General features: G+C 34.2%; 4 protein-coding genes and 1 non-coding gene across 10 annotated transcripts; 2 read left to right on the top strand and 3 right to left on the bottom strand.

The window, feature by feature from the left end:
* The first annotated feature begins 414 nt into the window (after positions 1 to 414).
* On the top strand, positions 415 to 2878 carry LOC111805049 (uncharacterized). 2 transcript variants are annotated; one of them, XM_023689917.2, is made up of 5 exons: positions 415 to 660; positions 1132 to 1187; positions 1289 to 1395; positions 2146 to 2180; positions 2660 to 2878. In XM_023689917.2, the coding sequence occupies exons 2-5, from the start codon at positions 1185 to 1187 to the stop codon at positions 2725 to 2727; spliced, it is 213 nt and encodes a 70-aa protein (XP_023545685.1). In that variant the 5' UTR covers positions 415 to 660; positions 1132 to 1184; the 3' UTR covers positions 2728 to 2878. The 2 variants fall into 2 exon arrangements, with proteins under 2 accessions (XP_023545685.1, XP_023545686.1); XM_023689918.2 differs by having other exon boundaries at positions 1083 to 1187.
* A 1744-nt stretch (positions 2879 to 4622) lies between these two features.
* On the bottom strand, positions 4623 to 6610 carry LOC111804700 (large ribosomal subunit protein uL22y). Its single transcript, XM_023689455.2, has 7 exons — positions 6489 to 6610; positions 6353 to 6389; positions 6172 to 6212; positions 5327 to 5557; positions 5139 to 5241; positions 4968 to 5035; positions 4623 to 4879 (listed from the first exon to the last, which is right to left on the bottom strand). Exons 1-7 carry the CDS (start codon positions 6489 to 6491, stop codon positions 4811 to 4813), a joined length of 552 nt encoding a protein of 183 aa, XP_023545223.2. The 5' UTR covers positions 6492 to 6610; the 3' UTR covers positions 4623 to 4810.
* Positions 5640 to 5768, bottom strand: LOC111806234 (small nucleolar RNA snoR74). The gene has a single exon (XR_002816784.2). It is a non-coding gene; the product is annotated as a small nucleolar RNA snoR74 (small nucleolar RNA).
* An 815-nt stretch (positions 6611 to 7425) lies between the features above and the next one.
* Positions 7426 to 18935, bottom strand: LOC111805329 (uncharacterized). Of its 5 annotated transcripts, none has more exons than XM_023690354.2 (21): positions 18635 to 18933; positions 18348 to 18433; positions 18091 to 18192; positions 17789 to 17895; positions 17596 to 17696; positions 17165 to 17252; positions 16653 to 16741; positions 16264 to 16403; positions 15998 to 16163; positions 15782 to 15917; positions 15501 to 15597; positions 15129 to 15258; positions 13806 to 13865; positions 13538 to 13656; positions 13202 to 13326; positions 12335 to 12481; positions 11640 to 11800; positions 8945 to 9105; positions 8674 to 8756; positions 8508 to 8593; positions 7426 to 7812 (listed from the first exon to the last, which is right to left on the bottom strand). In XM_023690354.2, exons 1-21 carry the CDS (start codon positions 18845 to 18847, stop codon positions 7669 to 7671), a joined length of 2541 nt encoding a protein of 846 aa, XP_023546122.2. In that variant the 5' UTR covers positions 18848 to 18933; the 3' UTR covers positions 7426 to 7668. The 5 variants fall into 5 exon arrangements, 4 of the variants coding, with proteins under 4 accessions (XP_023546122.2, XP_023546121.2, XP_086984553.1 ...); XM_023690353.2 differs by having other exon boundaries at positions 12335 to 12559; positions 18635 to 18932; XR_002816653.2 differs by lacking the exons at positions 7426 to 7812; positions 8508 to 8593 and adding an exon at positions 11446 to 11542 and having other exon boundaries at positions 12335 to 12559; positions 18635 to 18935.
* A 2373-nt stretch (positions 18936 to 21308) lies between these two features.
* On the top strand, positions 21309 to 24423 carry LOC111805025 (putative arabinosyltransferase ARAD1). The gene is made up of 4 exons (XM_023689886.2): positions 21309 to 21849; positions 22623 to 22919; positions 23035 to 23130; positions 23603 to 24423. The coding sequence occupies exons 1-4, from the start codon at positions 21376 to 21378 to the stop codon at positions 24014 to 24016; spliced, it is 1281 nt and encodes a 426-aa protein (XP_023545654.1). The 5' UTR covers positions 21309 to 21375; the 3' UTR covers positions 24017 to 24423.
* The last annotated feature ends 529 nt before the right edge of the window (positions 24424 to 24952 follow it).

Below are 24952 nucleotides of genomic sequence, written 5' to 3'. Positions count from 1 at the left end.
TTCTAGCCCGCAAGCTCCGACCATCTCAAGGAAAAAGAGTCACGTACTGAGTTCGTATGTTCGTTCTCTATCTTTAATTAATTAATGAAAAATAATTAACAACAAAACATATCTATTTTTAATTAATGAATGAAATTTAAAAGACCTTTTTAGTCAAGTTCGACTCTTACTAATTCTCTATTATTTATTTTTTATTAATTAATGAAAAATAATTAACAACAAAATATATCTATTTTTAATTAATGAATGAAGAATAATTAACAGAAAAATAGGAAAAAAGTGTATAAATATTGAAATTTATGGGCTAAATTAAACCATATAAAATTAGAGAAAAGATTAAATGAAAATTAAATTCAGAAAATGTAGGGGGTAAAAGTAAAAGTATAAAAATTATAAATATAAATAAATTCTTTTTTAAAAAAATTGTCATCGTTGGGACTCGTCTGAACCGCGGAATCATCTATTTTTGACAATCGGAGGTTAATTCTCAGTCAGAAGTTGTTCGCTTTTGCTCGCCGCCGCTCAGATCCTCGGCTCTTGGGAGGTCAAGAAGTTCCTTTCCTCCGCTCCTTTCGTTTTCGAAGGATTGCGATCTGACACGCCCCGGCGAGTTGTATCGGACCCGCTCTTTCTTGTCTTATCTCCGTTTATGCACCTTCGGTAAGTATTCTGTGTTTTTCTTGGATCAGTGTTTTCGACGTTATGGGATTTCACCTTAGAAGATTTAGTTGAATTTAGGTTTGGGGATTAATGGGTTTGAACCGATCGAAATATTCGGATCTTCGCTGGAGAAAGTTAATGTTTTAACATTGTTATCTATCCCCGATTTGTAACTCGATTACGAGGTTGATTCTTCAAGATTTTAATATGTATCAGGAACTACATTTTGTAATAGTTTATACACAGCGATAGCTAGCTATGATGTGTTCCAAAATCTTACTGGGAACTTCAGATTCGTGTTTTGGCTTTCGTAGAAACCGAAGATTCAATCTTATTTGCTGTGAAATTTTCGAATTATCTGAAGGGGTTGTTATCAATGCGAGATTTAGGTTGTAACCATGAAAAACTATGGATATGTGCAGGATGAAGTTCTTTGGGTCCGTTGCTAACTTGTTCTTAACCTATTTCTAGATTGAATTGAAAGAGAGGATTGATTAGCGTGGATAATACCTGTCCCTTCGAACATGGTAATGGATCCTTGTCTTGGTGTTTGGACTATGGACATTTTCATAGCTTGGATAAATAGAGAAGCTACTGATCACTAACATGGTTATTTTTGGTTTTTCAGTCGGCTCTGTTCAATTTTCATTCCTTTCTGACAGTAATCCTATTGGGAATTTGTACCTGTACTTATGTGAAGATGCATTTTCCTGCAATTCTTGAGCAAAGAAATGGGTATTTCCTTTAGGTTTCTTATGCTATTTACTGCATTCAGATAAACATAGAAGATCAGGTCTCAAACATGTTGGCAAGTGTTTTGATTTTTACATTTCTTGTTGCTGCTCTCCTTTTCTTCTCCCTACATGATTGGAGTTAATTTGATGCTTGGAGAGATCCCCCATTCTTTCCCTAACTTCCTATTTTTGAATTTCCCATACAATATGATAGGCGTCGATTTATATTTTAGGTTTATCATGGTGGAGTATTTATCTATGAGATCCCACATCAACTGGGAGGGGAACGAAACATTCCTTATAAGGGTGTGAAAACCTCTCCCTAACAGATGCGTTTTAAAATCGTGAGGTTGACAGCGATACATAACAGGCCAAACCGGACAATATCTCCTAGCGGTGGTCTTGTGCTGTTACAAATGGTATCAGAACCAAACATCGGGCGGTGTGCCAATGAGGACACTGGGCTCCTAAGGGGGCTGGATTATGAGATCCCACATCGGTTGGAGAGGGAAACGAAGCATTCTTTATAAGGGTGTGGAAACCTCTCCCTAACAGACGCGTTTTAAAACCGTGAGGCTGACGGCGATATGTAACGGGCCAAAGCAGACAATATCTTCTCGCGGTGGCCTTGCGCTGTTACATTAACACTGACATGTTTGTTCTTGCTATGCAAAATCATTGCCTCTTATTTTCAAAGTACGTGTACATTATAAATTCTGTATCATTTTTAATCGAGTTGCTCTTCTGACAGGTTTCGTGGCTTCTTCTGGAAAGCAGCCAGAATAGGTAGGCTTCTTTGGTTAAATTTGCGTAGTTTCTCTTAACCATGAATTGTTTGCTGGAACAATTCATAAGAATTCTTTCTTCATTCTCTTCTCTTTGTTTATTCCATCATTCGTTTCTTCATGGACCCGCATTTCTGATGTTAATAACAAAATATCTTAGAAATGACTCAACAAACAATCATAAGGCTTCTTTGGGAGCTTGAAACCTGTTCAGGCACAGGGTTCAATGTTTCCCAAATGCATTTTCTTTCCTTATCTGATGGTTTCCTAGAAAGTTAAGGGCTTGAACTACAAAACAAGTACAGTTTCTTCATATTAAAAGAACTATCAGTATCGTGTCGGCCTGTTAGATATGTAGTGATCAGCAGCTGTTGTTGTCCATATTAGTTAACCATATGTCAATTAGGATGGCATAGTTTTTGTTGGCAGTTATACGATGCATTATTATCTGACAGGATGATGTTCTTGTTTGTGAACCAGGTGAACGTTTGAGTCCTTGGGTAGCTGTGGGATGCTTCTCAATGGGAGTCTCCATAATTTTCTTCTGAGCTATGCCTCTGTATTCCCTGTTTTGTGGTTTATTTAGCATATTGTGCTCTTACAGTCTTATTTTAGTAATAGGGTGTTTGAAATTAGAGTTCTGTAGTGACATGATTGAAAGCTATTTAAATCCATTATAAATACACCAGCATTCCATTAGAGTCTTGTCAAAAAATTAAGATAATTGCTGTGTTTCTTTATGATTCTTATCAAGAAAATTAATGAGTTTATCATTGTTGGATGGTCACATGATGAACAGAAATATGTTTCACTTGGACACTTACCATTTATGTTCTATCACTTGGCTTCCTTCTGCTTTGACTGGTTTCTGTGACCTCATTGGAATTATTTTGAGGGTTGTTTTAATTTAGTGTTTTCGAGTTGTCGGGTCGGGAGATTCAAGTCTTTGATATCTAGGTCAAGAGTATATGCTTAAATTAATCGGGTTATATTCAAGTTGACTATAGATATCTAACCACTTTAGCTATAAAAATATTATGGAGTCGAGATAATATTTTTATGGCTGCTCCAAGTGTTTGTATTTGAGAAGTTGTCTAATGTTCGTGTTTCGACGAAAATATGAGTATATAAAGACTGAAATAAAATTTTTCACTGCCTTTTCCCACATCATCATATTGTAGTTTTTTTTTTTAAAAAAAAAAAAAAAAATTGTAGCTATTCCTTACAGTTTTCCACGTGAATGAGTGGGGATAGGGAAAGATGGGCCTTACAGGGATGGGCCTAGCCCATGACTAGAAAAGCGTAGTAAATGGACTGGGCTTGACAATTATCTATCGAGCCCATTTTAATCAGACGACAAGTAGTTGTAGACAGAACGACAATAAGCTTCGGTTTGACTGAAATGCCTCCTCCTCGAGTTGATTCTAATAGAGGGGTATTTGTTTTAGCTATTAGAATCTCAGAAGTTGACATCCAAATTCTAAATTCGTTCTCGAATCATGTTTGCTTCATTCTCATTTCGAGTCTCGAAGATAGAGCGCAGGAGAATGATGGAGAATGTCTTTTCAAAGAAGCTCGAAGCTCGGAGATACATGATCCTCCGGTAGCCAATGTGGACCATTAAGGCCGTTTACATTAAAAGAGATTCGTTTCTAGTTGATGAAGAGGCACCAATATCAATCTTCTACTTCATAAACCCTAAACCCTAAACCCTAAATCTCTTCTCCCTCTAAAACCCTAAACCCTAAATCTCTTCTCCCTCTAAAACCCTAAACCCAAAACCCATGAAACCCTAAACCCATGATAGATTTATTCTGGTATATTGTCGTACTGGGTGTCTCACCATCCCATTCCTCCATCAACACGTTTTTATTCTTTTTACCTTGGAGCCCCTTGTATATCCCTCTAGGAAACTAAATAGTTTGATCATTCTTCCAATTTTAACTCACCTTCATTAATTTTATATCTAATACTTCTTTCCTCAGCCCCCATCATGATAGAAACTTTTGTTTACCAAATTCTGATTTTCTATCCCATTACAATACTCTTGAGAAATCATCAACTATTTGTCGAAAAATAATCTAAGATCAATTATTTCGGTTTATGTCGGATTAAAAATTCATCCTTCTCAGTAAGCAAGATTTGTTTCTTTCTTTTTCAACAGCATCATACCTAACTAATTAAATTATTGGGAGCTGATAAATGTAACTATCAACAATAGCAAAACCTTAATGAGAATTATGGTAAAGAATATAACATCTATGGTTAAAGAAAAAGTTTCAAATGACTTATCAAAATACTTAAAAAACTGATTTTATGCACTTCAAAAATCATTCCAAACAAAGCCTAGAGACCAATTTTAATGTTTCAGATCGGGGTGAAGGCTTCTTTCGTGTTAGTTTAGCAGAAGGAAATTAAGGCGTCAAGAGATCTCATCAAGAAATAAAAGCAAGTACCCGAATGTGATTGCAACGTGAAGAAAATTGAAGCTAGAAAAGGTTCCACATAAACCATGTCACACAAAACATCTAAATAATAATCCTTAGATCTATATAATGACCAATAATTAAAACTCACTTCAAAAAAGAAATGGCATAGCAAAACCCACAACAGAGTTTATACTTATACCAATCAAGAGGAAGCGCCACTACGGATTGCTTGACCTTTCTTAGGTTTGCCAGTCGCCAGCTGAGTCTCGGGCTGTAAATGAAATACAAACAATAAGAATTACGTCTAACCCAATAAATTCTTTACAGCGGAAAAGTAGTTGGGAAATCTGTTTGATTACCTCCTTCTTAACAGGCTCTTCTTTTTCAGATAAAATCAGCTCAATATGGCAAGGAGAAGACATGTAAGCTGCCAACCAAAAAGAAATATGGAATGGAAATAGAAGGGTAAGGCAATATGTTGAAGCATGAACTTCCATAGAAGTATTAAGTAGACTGTAGCAATAACATACGATTGATTCTTCCATGAGCACGGTAGGTGCGACGCCTTTGCTTCTGAGCTTGGTTTACCTGGACGTGAGATACGTGGAGCAAATCAACATCAAGACCCTTAACCTGAAAGGCAGAAACAATTATTAGCAAGAGAAGGAAAAAGACTATAACACCAGTTCAGGGAGAGACGAAAAGTGGAAACACATACTTCAGCATTGCTCTCAGCATTCTTAAGCAAATCTAGAATAAACTTGGCAGATTTGACAGGCCAGCGACCTTGGCCATTGGAATGCCTATTCTTCGCCTGAGCGGTTCTTCCAACACCACCACAGAAGCGACGGAATGGAATGGCCTGCTTGTGGGCAAGTACATCCTCAAGATACCTCTTGGCCTTGGCCAATGGCAACTTTCTGATAGCATGTGCAGTTTCCCTTGTGTTCTATAAAATGAAAAAACGAACAAGTTGTGTTGAGTCTATGCAACAACATATAGTAACGAAATATGCAAGAGTACAAGCTCAATTATGTAGCATCATTTACTGAACCTTCAGACATAATTAGTTACAGAGGTTCACCCAATAAGAAGGCATATAATTTCCCTGAAGTTTACGAGAGCCCTGTTCACAGGAGGCAACAGAGCCCTGCTTTTATCATCAGGTTACAAAGAAGTACAGAGAAAAGTTACTGTTGACGAAAGAAACAAAAAAAATACGATATTGATTCTTCTTTTAGCATTCGCTCTCATGCCTTGAAAATTCAAAAGCTCCTAGACGGCAACTGCGATTGTTTTTCAAAACGCACATTTTAAGATGACATCACTATCAAACGCCCTAATATACTATCACTTAAATCAATCAATTACATACAGAAAACTATTGAAGGACACTCACTAAGAGATCGAAGCACGTTAAACAAAACAGAAAATCATATGCGAGGTATCAAAATGGGAGTCAAGCCCATGAAAAAAACACACCATTCAATTTCTAGTTCATAGTACTCCTACACGATTGTTATACCGAAAGAATGCAGATCAACAAAGCGGAATAAACCCTACCTTAAAGTGGACTCTGAGGTCCGAGCCACGGGCCTTGCAGGCTGAAAAGAGAAACAACAGGGTGTCAGTTCAAGGCGAAAAGATGAAAATACAAACCGATAGACAATAAACAAATCAAATCAGAGTATTGAACATGAATCGAACAAGATCCATAAGAAAAAAAGCGGAGAAAGAACATTACACTTGGTGGGATTGTCTGGTTCCCTCGAATACTTCACCTGAAACAACGAACAAAAACCGAAATTGAAGATTAATAGCTAACGAAAATCTCAGATGACACCATATGTTAGGAGAAATCAAGAAGATAGAAGACGAACCATGGCGACGGCTGCAACTTGGGGTTCTGAAGAAAAGTTGGATTCCGCCGTGAACAGAGAGGAGAAATGCTTGAATTAGGTTTATAAGGAGAGAGGAACAATCCCTACAAAGCCCTAAAAGAGTGAAAGCGGGCTGAAGAGCAACCCTATTTCTGGGTTGGGCTCATTTGGGCTTGGCCCATTTTGAATATTTCTCCAAGCAATTATAATTGTTATTTTATTTAACAAGAAAACAAATGCTTTTATATAATAATAATAAAATAAAAAAGTGAATAAAATCCATTTAATAAATTATATATTTAACCATAAAATTTCACTTTTATTAGATAATAAACAATAAACTTGATATATATATATATATAATATAATGTAATTTTAATAATTTAATAAATTATAGTTTCAAATATGGTTATAAAAAATTATAATGCATACAACATGAAATTGATACAAAAGACATTAAAACTAAGATTTTTGTTGGAGTTTGTGAAATGTGACAAAAAAAATTTAATGATTAATTTGTACATCAAATAGCTTTATTTTGCAATTAATGATTTTGTGCATATTTTTACTATATATATATATATATATATATATATATATATATATGTTAAAAATTAATGAAAATTATTTTCATAAATAATTTTGCTATAAAATTATTTAATTATAGTCCATTTCATAAGCATTATCATATAATAAATTCTAATAATAATAATAATAATAATAAAAGTGTGAAAATTACTACCATTTTAAAAGAATTAAAAATTTAAAATAAAATCTCTTTTAAAATTTTAAAATAAAATCGAACCTTGGTCATTTATGAAAGTTAACAGGTTGGTCGTTTAAGAAACTTTAGTTCTTCATGGATCCAATAATACCTTTAAATTTTAAAAAATTATATTAATACTGTCAATTTTTAAGAATATAATTTGCGGGGACGAAAGACATAAAGTATGTAATTTTGACTAAAAGATCAAAAGTTTAAATCTGTGAAGTAACCAAGATCACAGCAATCGTACAAATAAACTAACCAAGATCTTAAACATTAAAACCTATGGGCCTGGTTGGATGGAGGGGTGAAAGAACTGCTCCTATGTAGAAAGGAGCATCCAACAAGTAGAACCCGAACCCGAACCCGAACCGGATCAGCTATAATCTTGTGGAGGCAAGTAACTCGACTGAATCAGAAGGTATAAGTAGACATGAAGCTGGAATAAGCAATGACATCAACCCAGTCTGGGAAAAGACTTTTTAACCTCTTTACTTCATTTGTCAACTGTTGATCCAATACAGCCACGTCGATTCTCAATTTTTCCTCACTTTCAGCCTGCATGTTACAAAGAGGTGAGCATGAGTCTCATAAACAGGTCAATTGCACCTACATCTTAAAGAAACTTTCACTTGATGGCTCGGTATCGTGCATAATCGTCGGTTGATAGCATGTTGCATCTTCACAATGTAAGCAAGATCGTGCAGGTAGTCAAGAAGAAATATTTTTGTGCAGGTGGCTAATTATGAAATATGGATGAACTGAGTTTCACCGTAAGCACCCAAACCCACGTCTAGTAGATATTGTCTTATTTGGATTTTCTCTTTTAAGGGCTTCCCCTCAAGACTTTAAAACATATCTGTTAGGGAGAGGTTTCTACATTCTTATAAAGAGTGTTTCGTTCCCCTCTCCAACCGATGTGGGATTTCACAATCCACCCCATTGGAGGCCAGGGATTTCACAATCCACCCCATTGGAGACCAGCGTCCTTACTGGCACTCTGCCCTGTTTCTGGCTTTGATACATTTTGTAACAACACAAGTCCATCACTAGCAATACTGTCCTCTTTGGGCTTTCTCTTCAAGGGCTTTCCCTCAAGGTTTTAAAACGCCTATGTTAGAGAGGTTTTCACACTCTTGTAAGGAGTTTGTAAGCGGTGCTTCGTTCCCACTCCAACCGAGGTGGGATCTCACATTCTCATATTCTCAATTAGAATGAAATTGACTACTATAATATGAGTTCGTAGTTTGTACCTCTAGCCAGAATCTCCAGTTTTCATGGTTGGCTCCACTAAGTCTGCATATGTAAGAGGGCGGTCCACCAGCGAGTATCTCGGGCGCTGTTCCAGTTTTATAACGACAACAATTCACGTCAAAAAGATAACGAACATAAGACACAAGTCGAGGTCCCTAAACTTACCTGGAAGCATATTGTCTGCAAATGACCAATTTGATAAAGGCCCAGTGACATTGAGAACCGTGACCCAAACCTCCTCCAAGGAACTAGAAGAAGGATCAGGCATTAGAAACAAAACCAAGCTTAATATCAAAAGATCTAACACGCTTAATCCACCTAGAAGTACTACGGACAGATTTTATTTTTGCCATCTTATATACGAATACAGTTCCCAATTATAAACAGGACCTGGCTTCTTCCAGCCTGAGGTAACAGAAGAATTGAGTTACATTACCCTAGAGAAAGTTCCAAGTAGACCCTTCGAGATCCATGGTCTGAAATTGTTTGTGGTTTACTGGAAATCAAATAAGGGAAATGTATATCTTTCTTTGATGTTGATTCCTTGGCAGGAAACTTCAAACTTCTGGAGAACATGAAGGAAACTGGAAAAAGTGCCTGCGCAAGGAAAACAGCTCCAAATTTTCATACCACTCACTGATCCTAAGCCCAGTCCTGATAACGATTCTATTTCTTAGAATTTCTTCGAATCTGTTTTAAAGGTCCTATTAGACCCAAAATATAAAGTTTGAAGATCTATTAGACACTTTATAGGGTGCACGGACCTATTAGATACTATTAAAATTTCAGAGGTTAAATTTGTAATTTAGTCTTTAAAATACATTAGAAACCTAAGAAAAATTTCAAAAACAAAAGATGGATTTTAATAAAGTACTTGCTTTAATATTCAAAAGTTGGCTAGGGTTTCAAAAAATGTCCTTCAAAATAGGTTAGAATACAAAGAAAACTAGAAGATGTCTCAAAACGAGCCTTAAATCCTTCCATTTTCAAAGGATGCCTTGCTGAAGTACAGAATCATTAGTAACAACAGAGTCTAGAGATCATATTCATAAAAAAATTAAAATAAATGACAAATAAGATGATTAAAATGTTCCATATTTCACAAAAAAGGTCTGAATAACCGAGCACACGTGTGCGTGAACTAGTAAATACTCTATCCCAATTTGTTAGTGTACTCCCTTGTATTTCAGAGGCTCAGTCATTCTCATCTCTGTATGTGTGAACTAGTAGATACTATAGCCACTTTACCGGTGAACCCCTTTGTATTTCACAGCTCAGTCAGTCTCATCAGAAATAAAAACCAAAATTCATTGATAAGGAAAGAGGCTACAAACCAAAAGAGTTACAGAAAAGTTTTCAAGTTGGGTAGAAACGGAAGAGCAGTAGCAACAATGATCTTCAACGTTGAAAGAAAGTATATATTAAAAAAAAGGATATGAAAAGAGTAAACCAGTTACTACCCTAATTGAAATGAACTTCAATATGCAATTCAGGACAAGAGATGAACTTACTGAGAAGTCAGCAAAAAAGTCAAATTTTCTTTCCCATATTTGACCAAACATAACTTATGCATTGAATGAGACCAGCCGCAAGATTCTACTTGAATAGCAATAGAAAGCAATTCCAATGTTATGTTATATACTAGAACAATTGAAGAAATCTCCAGATGGACTAACTTTATTTCTGGGTCGGTATGAACAATTTACACGATAGAGATTGGGTATCACATCTTCATGAGATGTAATCTCAATTGCTTGAAGTGAAAAAAAAAAAAAAAAAAAAAAGCTAAAGAAATATTGTGAATTACAGAGTTTAGAAATGAAAAAATGGACCTAACGAGGCATATTGCCATTCCTACAGAAGAAGATGAAGAAGAAAACATAATAGTCCAAAATTCAATTTAAGACGATGGTATTAGACATGTTGAAATCAATAAACATTTAATCAAAGAAAAGGTTAGAAGTGGTCAAATTCCACATTAGAGTAGCAATTAATCACTAAAGGGTCTAAACTAGAACATCGGGTGCCCAATTGATATTAGCAAGTTGGCTTTTAGAGATTATGGTCGAACTTGGAAGAAAAGGTTGTCCTATATAAGGTTGTCTTAAATATTTTCGGAGAGGAGACATTTTTTTGTGGCAAAGTAGTTCTTGCCTATAATATTTTTATTTATTTACTTATATTCTAATACTTCTAATGTAAAAGAGGTCAAAAGGTTAGTTAAAAATCTTTCCCGACATGAAGTAGCTAGGTGAGTCTCTAAGAAGCACATATACAAATACAAGACACGGTGACAATAAGATACTGACACGGTAACACGTTATTTTTTAAGAATCCAGAACACGGACATGACAAGGACACATCCATTAGAAAATAGATCTTTAGAAGTATATATAACTTTATACAGGAAGGAAATCCAAAGTCAAAAAGTTTATGCGTTTATATAATTCAAAAAGAAGTTTGATGTATTTCACTCTCTAACTTTATCTAAAGTCAAGTGTTTAATATGTGTCTTAACAAATTTTGGACATATACTGATTTGATAGAACTATGTCTAACACATCTATTGTGCTAATAAGTTTCCAATACATAACCAACAAGTGTCAAAGTGTCCAACATGTGATAAACACGGAGACGCTAGCCAACCGAAAGTCTTCGTGCCTAAAGTGTTTGTGCTTCTTAGGTGCATCTTATTATTTACCCTAAAGCAGCTCTTCTATTGAAACTTTACCTTATTGACTGAAATGAGCCTCCTTAGTACAACCGAAACTCTATAACAAGGTTCAAGAAATTGTTATTCGTATCTTCCCTCCATGAGCTAATTTGAAACTTCTATAAATTAATTCCATTTTACCATATCGCTAAACAGTGAGATGTAGCCAAACTCATAAATTAAGTTTCACCCAAAAAAATGTAAACAAAAATCAATTTAATTACCAGTAAATAGATGGAAAAAATGATACCCCCAAGCATCAGTGCATTTGACCCCCATTTGGGTGCTTTGTGAACTGCTATTCAGAGGGTTTGAATCAATCTAATTTCAATATAATTTCAATATAGTTTCAGACATGTGAAAGAAAAATTCCTGAAAAACTGAAGATAGTATTCATTTCTATTGTACAGCAACATACCAGCCAGTTCTCTTGGCGAGACAAATTTGCAGTTTCAAAAGACAGATCTAAATCTGTCTGCAATTCGTTTGCCACATCAGGAGCATGTTTCAAAAGAAAAATTAGAGAATTAGAATCCACCACAGAGAGTTCATAACTGGAGTTCTCAAGATGATTTGGACCTGTGAAAAAATATAGTGCCGATTCAGAGAAGCTAGAAGCAACAATTTCTTTGTCAATATAACATTTGAGAAGAGGAAGGAAAAACACATCCTACTCTAAGGGTGAGAGTTGTAGATTGCTGATATTTAGAAGTTAGATGTTTTGTTAAAATTTTGAACAGAAATGTTACCACTGAAGTATATAAACTTCTTGAACCTGTTCACTTAACATCTACAACATTCAAGTAAAATAGATCAAGTAGAAAGTACAGAGGACGAAGGATCTTAAATACTGCAATGAGAGCAGGCTTAGTTTCCAACTTCCAAAAACTTTAACACATGCACATACTGTTGTTAAGTCAGAGTTAAGGACAGAAAAGGCATTATATCATGGGGGAAAATTTTCCTATACAAAGGAGTATGGGTGCTACTCTGATTCATTCTTAGAATTCATAGTGTGCAATACCGGTCATTGCACCTCATCAAAATTCTAAAAGAATGTTTGCGTGCACCATGTATTCATCAGATTTTGTCATCAATCTTTAGTCTTAATACCTGAAGTAATGTATGTCTGCTGAAGAACTACCCTCTTTGGAGCAGCCATACTATATGGAAAGAACTGCGAGGAAACAGCCAACCCAATTACAATAATCTGCAACAAGAATTGCAAGATGGATGACCTTGCTAGCCAGTGTCCACAAACTGGAATTAGAGGGCCAATGCACACACTAGTTAGAACTCCAATAGTAACTGCCACTACAATATCTGGAATGAAATACCCTGCAAGAATAGTTTGGTCACTAGAAAAATTTCCAGTGATAATTAGGATAACCGGACAAATTTAGAGAATGCATCTTTAGCATACAATGCATAGTAGAAAAGTTCCAGCTAATAAAAAATAAGCTTACAAGATAAGACGTCAATATACACAGTAAAAAAACTACAAAAAACTCTTCAGTTGGAGTTCCTGACCATCCCAACCCAAACACACATACCCAAAAGATACAAAAAGTATTAAAAAAAACATAACTAGAAATTGCAGATAACAACGAACAAAGTTCAATGCTGTTGGTTGCAAAAATTGTGAAAGTACATCAATATTGAGAAAATAACAATCTGAAGACTCTAATTACAGAAATTGGAATTTCAACAAAGCTGTTAATAACTTATAGGAGAGGTGGAATTAAAAATAGCGTTCTCCTTTCTTGATCATTTTACAAGGTTTCTCCTCCCAGGTAACACGTGAAAAAGTGGTGGGCATCTCTCAGTTAATAAGATATGAAAACTGTTGATTGGGCATCATACTTAGAAATCACACATGCCTTCGTGCATCAAAACTATTTCGGTCAGCCAGTAACAGAAATGGAAAGGAGAAGCTGAACTAGATATGGATGGAAAAATATTCCAGTTCAGGATACTAACCATATGGAGGAGGAATAGAACCCATCATGCCTGTCTTCTCAATTAAAAATTGGGCAAGGAAGCCTCCAAAATAAACAGAGTATGCAAGGTATGGAACCATTGGTAACACGAAAAATAATATTGACCTAACAGATAAAAAACTGTTCTCAGAAATATCATTTTCCAGAAATATCATTTTCACGCCATTAAAATTACTTCCATCTGACAGGAAAATGATCATAGAGGAAGGTTATAGTCAAATTATTCCAAAAACATCAGGTAGAAACCTTTTTCTCAGAAATCATATCATTAGCATCAAAAAGTCATAATTTAGAGCCGCAATGTGCAAATTACAACCTGAGAGACCTGCGGCCATAATGTGTAGCTGCCAAGGAAAATGACAACCAGGCAGCAAGCATAGAAATGCACGCAAAGAAGGTCAAGAAGCCACCACTAAGCCCTGCTAAAAGATACGCCTGCATTTAGGAAACTGCTTTGAGCAATCAAAACTCTGATACTAAAAAATATTGACTACAATAACAATAATATTAATACTAATTCTTCCATTATACAACCGTTCATTATGGTGAAACAATTACCCTATAGACCATAGCATTCAACATACCATTGTCAAACTGGAAAAGAATCCAAATGCGCCCCAAAACCTTGCTTCATCAGACAACACCTGTGAGATTGAAATGTCAAATTAGGCATTGACAAGTCACATGGGGTATGTGATGTTAGTATGATTGATGTTACACATACATTACCTGCCCCTCAGCTTTAAAAATTTTCTTTAAAAATTGTCAAGTAAGAAACCAAAATGAGCATTCAAAGATTGCACATATAGTACAGAGCTTTTCAGTTCAACCAAAAAAAGTAAAGACAAAATAGGTGCACCAAATTGTCAAATTTCATAGAATTCATAAGCCAACTAACATAAAGAAGATGATGGACTAGTGATATTTTTAGAATGAACTTAACAAAACTTGCATGTCTATTCATGCATGGAACAAGGGGCCACCATATAAGCATGCATGCATAAGTGCATGTACATCTAATATATTACCCTCTATAACAATACATTTTTGAGAAAGCTCCCCTTCCTAATGAATCCGCAATGTAATCACATCAAGACGGAATCAAGAAATTTAGAGCAGTGTCCGAAGAAAAGAAATGAATATCACAAGTACCACCTCGTCCCGGACCGTCGCAAGGAAAACTATAACCAAAATCCTTTTTATCCGGCATTAATTTGGAACCACGTGCATCTAAAGCACCTTTTACTAAGATCAATGTAGTTGTATGTAAACCTAAAGCAATAGCATGATGAACCAAGAAGTCTCCGGGCCCTATTGTTAAGAATAGTGAATTACTATTCTCATTAACAGCATTTAACCAACCTGGCAACCATATGCTTCGACCCGCATTGATAGATTTTCTGCATTGAAGGAAATCCTAGTAGCATATCCATCGTATAGATCCAACTTCCTTAAGCCCATGGACTAAATGACTAGTGAGATATATTAAGGATACAGACGCAAAACCAGTTGACTCTTGTTTCATATTATTGCACTAGCTGTACATTTCACATTTACTGATTACTCAATTGATAAACTTAAATATTAAAAAAAATAAAGAATATTTGCTTTGCTGATTCTGATATAAACTAAACTCTCACTGATGCAGGAAATACCCAGCATTTTAAACACAATTTTTTAAGCAAATAATTTAGTGGAAAGTATTACTACAATATCTCAACAAATTTTAGCCTGATATTTACCATTCGGTTGAAACGATTATAAGGTCTAATGAAGGAAGAAGAATGTGGATGAGCTCATTGATAGTCAATTATATCCAGCAACCAGAAAGAGAAAAAAACCAACAACCAGAGTTCTTAAGCATAAGATGTGATTAACAGGTAAACCTGTTAAAAGTAGAATTTCACCTCTCTTGAGGCCTGAAAAACCGAAATATCTTGGGAGAGAGGGAAGCAACTCCAAAAAGTTCTAGGAATCAATAGACCGACTAGTGAGCACGGGACGAACATCAAATAAGCCAAGTATGGATGTGAAAACCTGCATTCAGGTTAAAAATGTCAATGAGCATATAAAAATTGCTTCAGTGGCATCAAATCAGACTATGGCCACCAGAAAGGTCCTCCGAGAGTTATTTGTTCTCCTTTGATACCATAGCAACAGTAGTGAAATTTATTATACTACTTATAAACACAAACCATAATATATCTGCATCCACATCTGTGTATTAATATAAGAGATAGATAGAAGCTAACGGACAAGTAAACAGAGAAAATACTCACCAGTTCATGGAATAGTTGGTGAACAGCAATCTTAGGATGGAAAACATAACTGGAGAAACAATTGCAAGAAAAACCCCCAAGGCATGAGACAAAAAACCTGAAGATCAAAAAATATACGGGGGTGATTCAATAAGCACAATTTTCGCATGCTTTCACCATAAACTTTAAATTTTATGCAAAATGAAAAATCAACCATTAAAATTGACGTATAATAGAAAAGCAAAGTAAAGGAGCAGTTGAAGAAGTTCTATAATAAAAAACGTGAGCAGAAATTATTTTACCTTTAGTCAAATCAGAAAATGTTGCCAAGCATGAAGTTATGCTAAAATTCCGTAAGTTCAAAAGGAATGGCAGTATTAGGAAGACAGCTATTGGAATTTTGTGAAGTACCAGAGCTAGCCCACTAGAATAAAAGACCTAAAATTCATCGCTAGTAACAGCAATCATTAAGTTCATACTTGTAAAATAACCTCAGTGTAACAATATTCAAAGCATACCATAAACCATGAGAGATAATCAAAGAAAATAGCCCCATCGTCTTTGTCCTGATGGATGGTAATTTCAGGAGAAGCTTGCTTATAAAAGTTTTGAAGCATCGAAGAATTCGTAAAGCCCTTTATTATGCTGAACAAATTTTCTCCCCGTGCTTGGATGCTCCCAGGTCTATTATAGGCAATTGAATGTCTCAGAAAAAATTGAAGAATAAAAATATATGAAAATCCAAATCATGTATCTGTACCAAAACAGCAGATGTAATGCATACAATAGTCTCTCCACTGTATCATATGAGGTATGGTAAAAGTAACCACCAAAAAGAAAGATAATATCAAGGCCAGGTATGTTGCCGTAATCCTGAGAAAATATCCTATAATCTGTATCTCCGGGAATAACTGGAAACACATCCTGCATACCAATTAGAAAATCTGATAAACAGTATACAGATGAAAAATACAGCAGTTTCATAACTGGATAACACAGCCTCAAAAACAAAGGAAGACATTTGATTTAGTTGTAAAAATATGAAAATAACAACCTATTGCCCCAACAGTGTGTTTATGGAGATGTCTGGGGATGTAAACAAACAAGTAACATAATTTGAACCTAAGATTCTCGCAATACAAAACTGGAGAAGAATAAAAGTTGAAGAAGAACCTGAGCAACACTATGAGCCATGGGGTACACAGCAGACTGAGCATAAACACGCGAAGGCCAGGAGCCAGGTCCAGATTGACAAACTAAATCTATTTTTGAAAATGACCAAATTAGAATACCAATTGTGTGGCATAACATACAAGATACATTGAAGTTTAATTCTTTTTTACAAGAAAAAAACGCTAAGTTTCTCTCTCTTTTTTTTATGATAAATTGAACTTTCGTTGAGAAATAATAAAAGGATACAAGGGCGTAAAAAAAAAAAAAAAAAAAAAAATTGAGTCAACATGAACCATTCTAACAATTTTGAAAGTCCAAATATTTAGAGGAAAACTCATAATTCAAGCATCATTTACATTATCTTTTTTGGAAGTAATCTATTTTCTTCAAGTTCAATTGCTGGAAAAAAAATCATTTTGTAGCCAATTTTCTTAAAATCTGAAACTTACCTATAAACGGACAAAACTTCCGGATTTCTAGTACCATAACAATCAATATGAATTAGTTCTTACCTAAACCTCCAGTACCAGATGCTTCGACGTTTACAAAAGCTCCAATTGTATCATGCCATCTATGTTTCTCCATAAATCCATGTGAGCCCTAAAACATTAAACAGTTTTAGTCAAATGCTTCCTGTCAACTAGAGAAAACCGCAAATTGCCAGATCAAGACAGAAGGGTTGTTCATAATGTCTGAACAAAGATAAAGCCCCACATGAACTTCTAGCGTATGTTTGAAAGAAGTTCAAATCAAAATGCTTTGAAACAGCCATCATTTTGCCGCATCTAAACAAGCAGACAGAGGAAGAAGAAACTACTCTCTCTTGTATTATGCCTACATCTAAAGCACAAAAAATTATAATCATGAATGCTGCCGCAAATTAAAATAATAGGGAAAAGTTACAGGTTTATTTCTCAGTAAGAACAAAGAACTGAATCCCTACCAACAAAAATAGCTCTTCTGCACCGTTGAAAAGAAAAATAACAGGACGAGGAGGAACCCATCCAGAGTCTACAATAAGCCTAGCCACTTCTAGCATTGATGCTGTAACAGTGACATATAGGATAAGAGAGTGTCATGATCAATCAAAAGAATGCTATGTTACTCTTCTTTGACAAAGGTTTTCCAATACCCACCCACACATGTCCCACAATCACCAGCACCCGGCGATCCAAGTGGACTATCAAAATGGCCATTGATTAGAACTGACGGGTCAGTGTCTCGTGAATCAACTGATGAAATTCTGTCATCCATCAAGAGTGAAATCCTTGTAAATTAGTAATAAGCTACAATACTTTGCTATTCGAAAGATGGAACACGAATCAACATACAAGAACTATTGATCCTATATCACGAACTCTTTTTATTTTTCGTTCATAAGAGATGATAAGCCGTTCCCAAGTCAATTATATATTTAAAAATTAAATATCAACTCTACCTCATTAAGATATTAGTGTGGTTTCGATATCCCAGTGATATGCTGTGGCCCAGAAACATCATACTAAAGGAACCATCAACAACTGTCTCCTCGATCTCGATTCTGAGTCATAAACAACTTCATCAATACAGAAATCAAACTTCAACTAACAAGAAGCGCATGCAAGTATAACATAGCGACCTTTTCCTCAGTTTAGAACAATAGAAACAATTTAAAATTAAATAGCTTCGTTAGCCGACATGAGAAACTACACTGACCGAAATTCATCACTAGCACGCTCCTTCATCATCTCCAACTGCCCGTTTATATACCGAGCAGCTTCTCTAAGACCAGGACGTCCCTCCTACAAAGACCAGAAACACAAACATACCCAAAAGAAATTTCTTAAAGACCACATGAAGCTGTTTACTCATAAAAAAATGACAAACATATCGCAGGTTTCTTCCCTAGCATGCATTTCCAGTAACCAAACTGAAAAAACTCAAATCATCATATGAAATGAAGTTTCATGGTAAACACCTAAAATGCAGGAGAACGCGACTACCTGGCGACCGTCGATCTCTTGAGACAAAATTCTTACATGCTCGACCGCTCTGGCTTCAGAGAATCGATCAAGAGGCGCATCAATTGCAAGCGGCTTAACAAACTTCATGTGAACAATGGAGTGAGCCAGCATCGACATGAGGCCATACATAACAGCTAAACAAATCAATAGCTTAAAGGCAGTCACATCATCAGAATTTAATCCGAACGCCATCTTCACCAGCTCGACGATCTGAATCTGAACTCTCCAAAATTGGCGCGACAGTGACACTGTGAACTATTCGTATAATCCAATTTCTTCGTGCCGTTGTATTTATACGCGACACAGTGATTAAGATAAAAGATTATGCGCTGATCATCCTTTAAGAGCTGGTCAAAACGACGCCGTATTAAGGGGAATGTGGAAGGGTTATTCTGTGCTACGCGTCTATTTTGGAGATGCGTGTTGATTTAATCGTAGCCGTTTAAATCAGTCATGCGATTTTGATTGTGATCAATATAGGACGTTTGGTTTATGATTTTAGTAATTGCATGTTAAGTCATTTCCTCTCGCTTGCCCTTTCACACTCTATTCTCTCTCGTTTTCTCGTTCTAAGGCCGAAAAGGTAAAAGTTTTCAACGAGCTTCATTCAACTTTTTTTCGTCCTATTCATAAACATTGTGAACGAGAGCAACAACGGGGGAACGATAACACAAGAAACAGCGTAGACAATACGGGATCGAGAGGGAAAATGATGCAAGAACGATAGGACAACACGAGTAAGCTTGAGATGAAATAGATAACTTTTCTTCCTATCAAATGATAGCGATACGGGATCGAGAGCGGAAAATATCTTAAAACCGTGATAATAATAATAATAATAATAATAATAATAATAATAATAATAATAATAATAATAGACTACTTACTGCCCTTAATAATAATAATAAATAGTCTATTATTATTATTATTATTATTATTATTATTATTATTATTATTATTATTATTATTATTATTATTATTATTATTATTATTATTATTATTATTATTATTATTATTATTATTATTATTATTATTATTATTATTATTATTATTATTATTATTATTATTATTATTATTATTATTATTATTATTATTATTATTATTATTATTATTATTATTATTATTATTATTATTATTATTATTATTATTATTATTATTATTATTATTATTATTATTATTATTATTATTATTATTATTATTATTATTATTATTATTATTATTATTATTATTATTATTATTATTATTATTATTATTATTATTATTATTATTATTATTATTATTATTATTATTATTATTATTATTATTATTATTATTATTATTATTATTATTATTATTATTATTATTATTATTATTATTATTATTATTATTATTATTATTATTATTATTATTATTATTATTATTATTATTATTATTATTATTATTATTATTATTATTATTATTATTATTATTATTATTATTATTATTATTATTATTATTATTATTATTATTATTATTATTATTATTATTATTATTATTATTATTATTATTATTATTATTATTATTATTATTATTATTATTATTATTATTATTATTATTATTATTATTATTATTATTATTATTATTATTATTATTATTATTATTATTATTATTATTATTATTATTATTATTATTATTATTATTATTATTATTATTATTATTATTATTATTATTATTATTATTATTATTATTATTATTATTATTATTATTATTATTATTATTATTATTATTATTATTATTATTATTATTATTATTATTATTATTATTATTATTATTATTATTATTATTATTATTATTATTATTATTATTATTATTATTATTATTATTATTATTATTATTATTATTATTATTATTATTATTATTATTATTATTATTATTATTATTATTATTATTATTATTATTATTATTATTATTATTATTATTATTATTATTATTATTATTATTATTATTATTATTATTATTATTATTATTATTATTATTATTATTATTATTATTATTATTATTATTATTATTATTATTATTATTATTATTATTATTATTATTATTATTATTATTATTATTATTATTATTATTATTATTATTATTATTATTATTATTATTATTAGATAGATGGTCTGTTAGTTATGTGAGATTAGAATGTTGGCTTAAACGTCTCTTACCTATTTTCAATTACATTTTTTATTTTTGCGGAATCTCTCATTTATTTTTGCGAGAAATTTCTATTTCATTTATTTAATTCAAGCGGTTTGGTAGAGGAAGAGTACGAAGAATGTTTTGCTCGAGAATTGGTCAAGAAATATAAAGAAGGAGATTAACTATTGAGTATATGCAACAGCTCAGACTCACCGCTAACAGATATTGTCCGTTACATATCGTCGTCAGTCTCACAGTTTTAAACACAGTGTTTAGGGCCAGCTTCATCGCCAGCAGAAATACCATGAATAATTTTTATTTTAAAAAATGAAATTAAAGAATTTTTTAAAATAAAAATGTATTTTTAATTTTTTATTATTGAAATTTGTAGATAGAGATATTTTTATTAATTTAATTTTAATTATAAATCGAAATGAATAATAATTCGTTTCGTATTTTCAACGCAACGGAGGAAATAACCGCTTGGTTAGAAGTTGGAAGTGTTAAACCTAAAATGTATCGGAAAGAAAGAACACGGTTGAGAGAGAAATTGTGGCCGACGATCTCTGAAAATGTATCGGAAAGCTATTTTCTTCCTCATTTTCTCTGTTATCTTCTTCATTTCTTGTTCGATTCTCGTCGGAACCGTCGACATCAGATCGTACTTCTTCCCTCTGCTTCAGTCTCAGCCAATTTCTTCCTTCCCCTGTGTCGCCGACTCTCCTCTCAGAGTCTACATGTACGACCTTCCCCGTCGCTTCAATGTAGGCATACTCAATCGCCGGAACTTGGACCAGACTCCAGTCACCGCATCCACTTGGCCTCCATGGCCCAGAAACTCGGGGTTGAAGCGGCAGCATAGTGTGGAGTACTGGATGATGGGTTCGCTTTTACACGAAGGTAGTGGGGATGGCAGAGATGCAGTTAGAGTTATGGATCCGGAGAATGCGGATGCCTTCTTTGTGCCGTTTTTTTCTTCGTTGAGTTTTAATTCACACGGACGCAATATGACCGATCCGGCTACGGAGGTTGATCACCAATTGCAGGTACCTTCCAGTTAATTGTACAGATTTAAGTTTGTGGCTCTTCTGGAACTCTGTAATTTTGTAATTTCTTGTTTAGACCCCGCAATGTTCTGTATTTCACTTCACATCCTTGGGTTTGGGAGGGCTTTTCCGAGCGGGATTCTAATATGATCCTCGAAGGCATTGAATTATTTGACTGTAGCGTGTCTAGTAGGTTTCAAATTGATTTTGCTACGTTTAACTGATTCTATCGCAGTTCTTGGATTGTGATAATGTTCAATTTTCCATTTACTCTTCAGACGACTGCTTAATGGCGGGTAAAGTAGATGTAGAAAGGGGGGAAGTTCTATAGTGTTCTTAGAATTGAATTCGATCCAGTTTATCAATCTCAGACCGAGTGAATTTGTAGATCCAGGGATAGACATGTTAGTTTAGTGTAAATCTCGTGGTTGCAAGCCTGTCAATTTCCCACTTCTCATTAATCCATCGCACTAACTAAACTTCAGTCGTTGACTTGTAATGAACTCATGGATCTACACGTCCACTATTTAGGAAACTTGTTCATCTGATCACGATGTTTGAAACATTTGTTTGAATTCTTATCTCAGAGTTATAGATATGGGTTTACTTTGAATTGTATTCTTCTGATTGTCAGCATCTAATTTGTCTCAATATTGGGTTTCTTGTATTTCAAATATTATATTCTTAGTTTTGAAAGCGTTGAAGAGAAAGTTTCATGAAACTCTACTTCAGCCAGTTGATTGGTTTTGATCATTTGACTAATGTTTCCTCAGATTGAACTCATGAAATTCTTGAGCGAATCCAAGTATTGGCAGAGGTCTAAGGGCAGAGACCATGTCATTCCCATGACACATCCTAATGCCTTCAGGTTTCTCCGAAACCAGGTGAACGCCTCAATTCAAATTGTTGTGGATTTTGGCCGCTATCCAAAAACCATGTCAAATTTGCGCAAAGACGTGGTAGCTCCATATGTGCATGTTGTGAGTTCTTTCATTGATGATGACCCTCCAGACCCATATGAATCTCGCCCGACACTACTCTTCTTTCAGGGAAAGACGTTTAGAAAAGATGTAAGTCGACTGAAGTTTCATGTCTTGTCATACCCTCCCATTCTAAAATGGGGGAAGCAGAACTTGCGTTTTGACATGAAATTGTTAGTAACTGAATTTGTTAAACATGTTTCAGGATGGCATTATTCGTGTCAAACTGGCGAAGATATTAGGCGGCTATGATGATATTCACTATGAACGTAGCGCTGCAAATGAGAAAAGCATAAAAACGGTACGGTGTGCGTGTTTGCTAAATATGTTCTATGTGACTATTCGTATGGGAAAACTTTGACGCATTCTACTCTGCTGGTTTAAATTCAGTAACTATATCATATACCTTAACCAGACCAAACATCCAAACCTATTTCTTATCCAAAATTCTTGTTTTATTTTATTTTTTTGTATGCTTTGAATCAATATCCCATGCTCCTCTCATCTAAAAGTGTTGCGTAACACGCAATCTTACATGTTGGTTTCTCCTTGGGGTAGTTTTGGATGGTAAGGAAAAGACAATATTAGGGGTCCAAGAAACAAGATTAACTTTGTAATACTTGGATGAATTTTACATTTATAATTTCTGTTCTTCGGGTATCTAGGAACCTAGTTTCTTTGTATGTCCCTTACTCATAGGTATACAGCTGCGTAAGGTTTTATGGTAAAGAATCCAGAGTATCTCATTCTGTTCTCTTCTTCTGATACTCCAGTCTTCTCAAGGGATGCGGTCATCGAAGTTCTGTCTGCATCCCGCTGGAGACACTCCATCGTCTTGCCGGTTATTTGATGCTATTGTGAGCCACTGTGTTCCCGTGATCGTAAGTGATCAAATAGAGCTGCCATACGAAGATGAAATCGACTACAGTCTATTTGCATTGTTTTTCTCCTTCGAAGAGGCGCTGCAGCCTGGTTACATGGTTGATAAACTCAGGCAATTTCCTAAAGAGAGATGGATTGAAATGTGGAAGCAACTAAAGGGTATCTCCCACCACTATGAATTTCAGTACCCTCCTAAGAAGGAAGATGCTGTCAATATGTTATGGAGACAGGTGAAGCACAAGCTTCCCGGGGTTAAACTCACCGTTCACCGAAGCAGACGTTTGAAAATCCAGGATTGGTGGTGAAGAAGATGAACACTGGAGTTCTATTTTTCCAGGTCCAGCATTCTAAACTCTCACCTCCCTAACAACTCTTAGGAAATCATAATTTTTGCACTTGTCTTGTGCTGATTTCAATAATCTTCGACATCTCCAGCTTGGTTCGATACGAAACTAGGTACTAGTCACCGTTCTAATAGTCGATTGATATTGAGTTGTAATTTTCACGTTGTTAAAGAGAATTTAGAGTCACTTTAGTGTGTTCTAATTGTGGAGGCTTGTACAGACGGGTTGAGAATTTTTGGCGATTTTGTTATTGGGCTGCCTGCCTGTAATAGGAATTCCCTTGTATTTTCATTGCTTGGATCATGGTATTGTCCTAAGATCCAAAATGGTAATAGATATTGTATTCTCGCAATTCTTACATAGTGAAATGGAATCTTTTGCTTAGGTAGAAAATTGTTGGCATTTAAATTACAAAGTGTGACTGTTGGGTGGATACTAAAATCTAGTATCAACCATTTCATAAGCTCAAATAACAGCATGTAAGCACCGGGACAGAAAATTTTCGGAATTTTTTTTTGTAAGGACTGGAGTGGATATTCCATGAATTACTCTCCATTTAGTAAATTAAAAAGATTAAATGAAATATGTATAAGGGGTGGGTTTCGGTAAAAAAATGAGCATAAGACAAATTTTTAATATGAGATCATTGGAGAGGAAAACAAAACATTATTTACAAGGGTGTAGAAACCTACCCTAGTAGACTGAATCTGCCAGCGTAACATAACAACCTTTTAAAATCATCTGAATCTGCCAGCGTAACATAACAACCTTTTAAAATCATCTCATGAGTCTGGTGGTGATACGTAAGAGGACAAACCAGACAATATCTGTTAGCGGTAGACATGAGCTATTAGATTTATTTATAAAAAAAAAAAATTCAAAAAGCAAAAGTATTTA

The sequence above is a fragment of the Cucurbita pepo genome, chromosome 11, assembly GCF_057944985.1.
Source record: "Cucurbita pepo subsp. pepo isolate OVF chromosome 11, ASM5794498v1, whole genome shotgun sequence".
Classification (NCBI taxonomy): domain Eukaryota; kingdom Viridiplantae; phylum Streptophyta; class Magnoliopsida; order Cucurbitales; family Cucurbitaceae; genus Cucurbita; species Cucurbita pepo.
The sequence above is the reverse complement of the archived record's forward strand: the minus strand, read 5'-3'. Positions and strand labels throughout refer to the sequence as shown.

Excerpts from the sequence above, each read along its gene's own strand:
- LOC111804700 (XM_023689455.2), bottom strand. Across the intron at positions 5,558-6,171 it reads ACCTCAGAGTCCACTTTAAG|AACACAAGGGAAACTGCACA; the intron begins GTAGGGTTTATT and ends TTCATTTTATAG. Across the intron at positions 5,242-5,326 it reads ATGCTGAGAGCAATGCTGAA|GTTAAGGGTCTTGATGTTGA; the intron begins GTATGTGTTTCC and ends TCTGCCTTTCAG.
- LOC111805025 (XM_023689886.2), top strand. The coding sequence starts at position 21,376 with ATGTATCGGAAAGCTATTTTCTTCCTCATTTTCTCTGTTATCTTCTTC. Across the intron at positions 21,850-22,622 it reads AGGTTGATCACCAATTGCAG|ATTGAACTCATGAAATTCTT; the intron begins GTACCTTCCAGT and ends ATGTTTCCTCAG. Across the intron at positions 23,131-23,602 it reads ATGAGAAAAGCATAAAAACG|TCTTCTCAAGGGATGCGGTC; the intron begins GTACGGTGTGCG and ends CTGATACTCCAG.
- LOC111805329 (XM_023690353.2), bottom strand. The coding sequence starts at position 18,847 with ATGGCGTTCGGATTAAATTCTGATGATGTGACTGCCTTTAAGCTATTG. Across the intron at positions 18,434-18,634 it reads AAGAGATCGACGGTCGCCAG|GAGGGACGTCCTGGTCTTAG; the intron begins GTAGTCGCGTTC and ends TGGTCTTTGTAG. Across the intron at positions 17,697-17,788 it reads TGATTGTGGGACATGTGTGG|CATCAATGCTAGAAGTGGCT; the intron begins GTGGGTATTGGA and ends TCACTGTTACAG.
- LOC111805049 (XM_023689917.2), top strand. Across the intron at positions 1,396-2,145 it reads ATTCTTGAGCAAAGAAATGG|GTTTCGTGGCTTCTTCTGGA; the intron begins GTATTTCCTTTA and ends CTCTTCTGACAG. Across the intron at positions 2,181-2,659 it reads CTGGAAAGCAGCCAGAATAG|GTGAACGTTTGAGTCCTTGG; the intron begins GTAGGCTTCTTT and ends TTTGTGAACCAG.